At 46.7% G+C, this 6,486-nt stretch overlaps 1 protein-coding gene across 1 annotated transcript; it reads right to left on the bottom strand.

The window, feature by feature from the left end:
• Positions 1-547: 547 nt before the first annotated feature.
• CBLN4 (cerebellin 4 precursor) lies at positions 548-5,424 on the bottom strand. The gene is made up of 3 exons (XM_035548402.1): positions 5,143-5,424; positions 3,511-3,627; positions 548-745 (listed from the first exon to the last, which is right to left on the bottom strand). The coding sequence occupies exons 1-3, from the start codon at positions 5,422-5,424 to the stop codon at positions 548-550; spliced, it is 597 nt and encodes a 198-aa protein (XP_035404295.1).
• Between the last annotated feature and the right edge of the window lie 1,062 nt (positions 5,425-6,486).

Genomic DNA, 6,486 nt, shown 5'->3' with positions numbered 1-6,486 from the left:
CCAACAGACTACACGCAGAGGAGAATTAAAGTCAATCACATATCAATAATAATTACCTTTCTCAAGACAATGGAATAAATCATGTCAGTTAAGTCCCAGTGACAAAAACATGTATGACCAATATATCAATATACAGTTCTTTGGCAGCAACACACTAACTCTTGATTGAAGTCTGAACTCAAACTCTCCTAAATTATAGACCTGGTTGCCAGTCTTTTCGTAATTAAAGAAAATCCACTTCTCTCATGAATCCAATAAGTCCAGTAAATGAAATCTGAATAAATCTTGCAGGCAGCTTTAGACTGTAACATTAAGCATAGATATTTATCGTCTGCTTTAGTTTCAATCCAAATATATTGTATTTAAACACACGAAATTCTGTGAAACTTCTGAGTAGTTCAGATGGGGCCAAAATCCATAAAGAGAATCCATATTCACCCATGAAAAAACAATAAAGAAACATCAATCCCATGATGATAAAATGATCTTCATGTAACAGGGGCAATGATGAGTCCACACCTGGATGAATGTCACAGGAAAACTGACTTTACAGGGGAAAGACCAGAAAGCCAGAAAACGTAGAATACTGCCATCCACCGACCAGATTACCTTTCTCCAGTTTCAGGTAAACCTTATCCTCCTTGTCTAGATAGAGCAGGACTCCATTAGTGGCAGCTTCACGTGTGACATCCTTGTCCCCAGCAAAAGCAGAAATGACTGGCTTTCCGTTTAGCATCAAATTAACCTACGAGAGAAAAAACACTGAAAAGCTCTAATTAACAGGAAAACGTCAACAAGTCCCAATGAATATTAACTGCAGTGCCAGAGGTCTGTTTGAGGTCCTGCTGTTCGCTGTTGTTGTTTCTTTTTAACTAATTACATTCACGCGATGTGGATGTGTTTCATGGGCTTGGTCTGTGGCTGAATGGGGTCAGTGCGATGCTGCCCATGGACTACAATGGCTCAGGCTCAGACAGTGTGAAAGGGAAATGAGATATTGTCATCATCAGTTGCACATGCACATTAATTGTTGGCAGGACAGCCCTGTCTATGCTAACTCTCTGGTGATATGGACCTTTGAGCTAGTACCTCGGTTTTGTTTCACATTGCCTACTTCACAAGGTATTTAAACGGGGTATTATACTAACAAAGACGACATTTTAGAGAAACTTAGGCACCCAGAAATGCAATGTAGGCACCTAATGAGATTTCAAAAGTACTGCAGTAGGCTGGGAGCTTACACTTCATTGAGAGCAAAGTATACATCCTTTCCATTATTGACTGCAGCTTGATTTTAAAGGCTAGAACAGCCCTTCAATTTTAGGAACCGCTGCACTGTCTTTTGATACTAAATTCATTTGTCCATAAAACACTTCTGGACGTCCACACAGCCTCTTTATGAAAGCCACACCACACAGACAATTGTGTAAATAAAGTTGGGCAGGGGTCAAAGGAATGGAGAGATACAGGCATTTTCATTTCTCCTATTAGTTTTCCTCTTCTTTTTCTTTTTGAATTACTATAATACAGTCACGGAAGGGTGAATTAAGAAGTGCTTGGTTATACCGAGTGTTCTGGCCTTGCATATGCTTACATTAATTTTAATGGGAGTCACAGTGGAATAAATTACTGCTCAGCATAAGTCAGGGCAGCAGAATCTGGCCCTGATTTGGGATTTGCTTATCTGGGATGTCCACTTAATCAGATATCCTCAGGGAACCAATTTCAGTTTAATAATACTTAATGGCACTAACAGATGTTTCAGGGGCATAGTAATATCACTTATGTAGGAAGCCTTCAGGTGATTTAGTGGTGTTTAAGTCTTCATGTGGCTGAGACTCAAGCTGGTTTGCTCTACTGCAATGGTTTTCAGTCCTCCCCTTCACTATCACACACATAAAAAGGTCATCAAGATTTAACTTGTTGCTTTATTTAGGTTCATCTTATTTGTTCTGTACCATCTCGGTTGGTCGGGTTTCCCTGCAGGTCATCTTACAGCTATTTGGATTACAGCACAAGACATACCACAGGTTTGCCTCAGGTTATCTTACATTAACTGTGTCAAAATGGAGCTAACCAAACTCATCCATCACTTCTGAAAACCTTGATCTGCGAAAGATTTTAGGTCATGTGGTAGGTCATTAAATTCCCCATAAAACACTGAAGACTGCGCTGGGCTTTCTGAACCCAAGACTGAACATCTTTCCTGGCAATATGTATTCTAAATCCAATGAAGGTGACTGACATACAGTTATTCTAGGCCATTTCAACCCTCAGCATTTAAGAGAGTGAGAGGAACAGCATTTGATCCTATTAAATAGCTTACAAGCTCATTATAGGAGAGTTCACGACGTCAATATTTCATCTAAGACTTTTATCTTTGACCTGAATGGAAGCAAGATTTCAAGTTGTAAACTGAAGGTGAATTTCCCCAGGGATGAGAATGTGCCTTACACCAGCTCCTCTGCCTTCTATACCATTTACACTTTTCTCAGGAGCTTTTCTGGCAACCCAAAGCCAGAGCTGCCACAATGAGAGAGCTGATCACACCTCCTGCAGAAATCAGTTTCCTCTCAGTCCTGTACACTGAAAACCATATTGAGGAGCAAATCGGAGCAGGGTAAAAGCATCAGATACTTCTGTGAATCCAGTGGTCTCATAGGTGGAAGTGGAGAAAGCTACAGACATTATTCCAAATCTAGAAAGCCAGCATATATGTCACAGAAATTGTATGACCTGGGGTGAAGATTAAGGAATGACTTTAAGGAATTTACTTTTGGCTCAGCAAGGCGATGTTCAGGAACTTAGAGGCTTTTCCTCTAAGCTAGTGCATATTTATATTTAATTAAGCAGTTCAGCTGCTATTAAGCTGCAAAAGAAAGCATAGAATTGCACCTTTTTTTAGTATAAGAGGTATCTTTTATGCATTGTATGGCAAAGCAAGTTAGCAACTTTAAAATGCTATAAAGGTTCCCTATAAGATATCCCTATAGCTGCACAACATTCTGGTGTAGTTGCAGAACGAGCAGAGCACAGCAGACTGGTTTCATGAGCGTCTATCTGGCATCGTGATCTGACAGCCAGGTGACAAGACATTACCAAAACAAGCAACTGTGGTATGTATCCTCAGAACCCCTGTGTTCAAGACAGTGAGTTTAACCAGTAGCAAAACATGGCTTTTCATTAATATTTATGCAATCAAATGAAATTCAGAGATATATTTTACTCTTCGTTGGCTCATTCTATTGGATACTTAATACTACCCCAGACACTTAGTTCTCAGAGTACAGAAGTGGAGCTATGACAATTTATCTCATGTGAGAATCCTGCCTCATTCCAGCTGTTTGGTTTAAATATATTCACTCTATTGCTAGGAACTGTACACCACAAGTTGCTTTAAACTAAGCTATTCTTCCTTGAAAGTTTGTTAAATGCTTGTGTTCGGTCAAGATTCTATTGTGAATAAACAATTTAAGTAAAAGATTTTATAGTCATACTTGATCAACGTACCTGTATTGTTTGGCTCTGATAGACTTTAATTACGTGAAAACTGAAACTGTAAATTCCTTTTCTTGGTGCTACAAAGACAGATTCCAATGTGAAAAAATTGCCCACATTTACTAGGATCTACAAACAGAAAGTACACAATGGGAATTAGTACACAGCGCTAAATAAAACATTTAGACTATTAACTGTTCCCCCATAGATATTTGTCCATCTACATCTCTGATTTTTCATTTATTGTTCTACCAACTAAGTTGAAATATTTCTGATAAAATGGATGTTTATTTATATTTTTCGTACAACTTTACTATAAGTAAGCTAGGGGGAGAATATTTCTTACTTTGCTACTATGTCATGCCTACAAGATCTTTCTTCTACACATGTTTAGAGGATATTAAGAAAAGGCATTTTTTTATTCATCATTCCCCAAAAATGACATCAAAACACTGATTCTGGGAGTGGCATATTGGTTTTGGCTAAAAAGCACTGGCCAAGCCAACACCGCCTTCCTGAAAGTATCAAGCTGTGAGGAAGGATGTGTGTGAATGCTGTAATTCATTCAGCAGTTCAGAGTAAGCCTGAGCTACCAAAATACCTGGCATATGAGCGAGATCTGGCTGTGAGCTTTTGCTGCTTTGTTTTTGTAAGCACTAATAATAATTTGGGTTTGATTAAACAGAGACAAGGAACCGAGAGGAATGGACCAGACGAGTGCATCATACATATGCTAAATCTCTTCTTTAATGACTAATTTTTTCTTTCTTCCCACTCGGTTATGCTCTATTTTTAACTGATATTTTCAGGCTCCTTTATGCCAGACACAGCCCTAGAAAGCCACGAGGAATGCCCACGAAGTTAGGGTGATAAAGATCGCCAGCATAAAGCTACGTAACAAATCTGGCTTCGGCTGTCAGGATAATTTACTACTCATTTTGATATGATCTAGGAAGTAAAATGACCATCAGTCTCAATTACCTGCCCTAGGACAGGACCTGGCATACAAAATACGTGCCACAACCTGTATGTTAAAGCATGACTGACTGAGAGGGGCTGTACTAGGAACCTGTGGTTTTTAGAGAAAACTTGATTTTTCCTTAAAATCTGCTCTTCTCTTCTCCCTCCAAGGCTCTGCCAGCCAACCGAAGTGTGATGGGGCTGCCCGCACCCGGGCACCGCCGGTCCCCCAGCGCCTCGGGGTCCCCGAGGGCTGCCCTGGGGATGCTCGCAGGGTCCCGGCCGTCTCCCCCCCGGGTCTCCCGGCCCCGCAGCCCCCCCGGCCGGCCTTCACCTCGCCACCCTGCCGGGTGCCATCCACCGCCGGGCCGGGAGGGGCCGGAGGGCACGGAGCGCACGGCCCCGGAGCCCCGACGGCGGCCGCCCCCCTCCGCGCCCCGCTCCGCCCTCCCAGGCGGGCAGCCCCTTCCTTCCCGGGGGGGGGGTGGGGGGTGGAATTAAGGCCCCCGGCTCCTCAGGAGCCCACAGCCTCCCATTTCCCCGGCTTTGGGGCTGGGGCTCCCCGCGAACATCACCCCAGGGCGCCCCGGTTCCGAGGGACACGAGGGGACGGCACCTGTTGATCGGCCCACAGCCCCTCGGGAATCCCCCCCGGGCGCCCCCCCCCCGGGCCCCGCAGCCCACCTGGTCGAAGTAGATGATGCGCGTCTTGTTGCTCATCTCGGAGGGCTCGTGGTTGGTGCTCCTCACGGCCGAGAAGGCGACCTTGGAGTTGGCCGCCCGCACGGAGATGCCGAGCGGGGAGGAGGAGGACGAGCCCTTGGCGTCGGTGGCCGGGTTGGAGTCGCAGACCACCAGGCACTTGCCCTCCAGGACGATGGGCTCCGTGTCGTTCTGCGCCCTCGCCGCGGGGCCGCCCAGCGCCAGGGCCAGGAGGAGGAGGGCGGGCAGCAGCCGCCAGCCCATGGTCGGCACCCGCGGCCCCTCCGCGCCGCTCCGCGCCCCGCTCCGGCCACCGCGCACCCGCGGGAGGCCCCGCCGGCAGCCCCGCACTGCCCCGCACCCGCACCTCCCGGCACCGCCGCTCCGAAGTCTTCTCGCTTTTCCTCCGGCTTCTTCCCTCTGCCTCTTTTATTTTTTTTTCCCCTCTCCTTTTCTTCTCCTCCCCCCCCCCCCCCCCCTCCCCGCCACCACTTTGTCTTTTTTTTTTTTTTTTACCCGAGTCCTCTTTCAAACCCGCCGCAAAAAAGCAGCCGGACGAAATAAACACTTCCCGGTGCCCCTTTTTCTCCCCTCTCTCCACATCAAAAAAAAAGAGAGTAAGAAGGAGGGGGGTGGGTGGGAAAAAAAAAAAAAGCCCTCAGGTGAATTATTGATGAGAGAGAGGAGAAGAGAGGGGTCACGAAGAAATAAAACCAGTTGGCGTTGCCATGATTGCTGCTGCCGGCTTGCTCTCTCCTTTGAGCTGGAGATCCAGGATGCTCGGAGTGGTGGAGTGGAGAGGTGGCAGCTTACCCCCCAGCTGCCAGATCCCGTGTCTGATACCACCGCCGGGGTGCTGCAGACTCCAGATCTCTCTCTCTCTCTGCCTCTCTCTGCCACAATCCCCCAAAGAGTTATGTCACAACAAACCTGCCCATCCCTCGCCCAGCTGGGCAGATGCGGGGCTCCATTAACAGAGAGCCTCCTCTTGAAATTGCCCCTTACGCCGACTCGCACACTTGTCCTCCCAGGCAACTTTTTAAGCAGCTGCAAAGCCAAAGGGAAAGCAACAAATCAGTGCAACGTCCCTTGTTTCCAAAAGGAGGCGGGGGTAAGAACTGCAGCCCGGTGGAAAGGCGTGCTTCTAAACCTGGAGGAGTCTCCCGGGGCACAGACCTCCCGTGCCTTTCTTTGCAGCTTGCATTTTGGCATGACACCCTGACCCCGTGTGCGCTGCCACTGATGCCCCAGAGCCCAGCACTGGGGAGGGGAGGAGAGAAGCAGCCCCCCTCAACACCCCTTGCTCAGACCCCCCCATCATTAAAA

This window comes from Cygnus atratus, chromosome 16, assembly GCF_013377495.2.
Source record: "Cygnus atratus isolate AKBS03 ecotype Queensland, Australia chromosome 16, CAtr_DNAZoo_HiC_assembly, whole genome shotgun sequence".
Classification (NCBI taxonomy): domain Eukaryota; kingdom Metazoa; phylum Chordata; class Aves; order Anseriformes; family Anatidae; genus Cygnus; species Cygnus atratus.
Note: the sequence above shows the minus strand (reverse complement) of the source record. Positions and strands in the feature narration are given on the sequence as shown.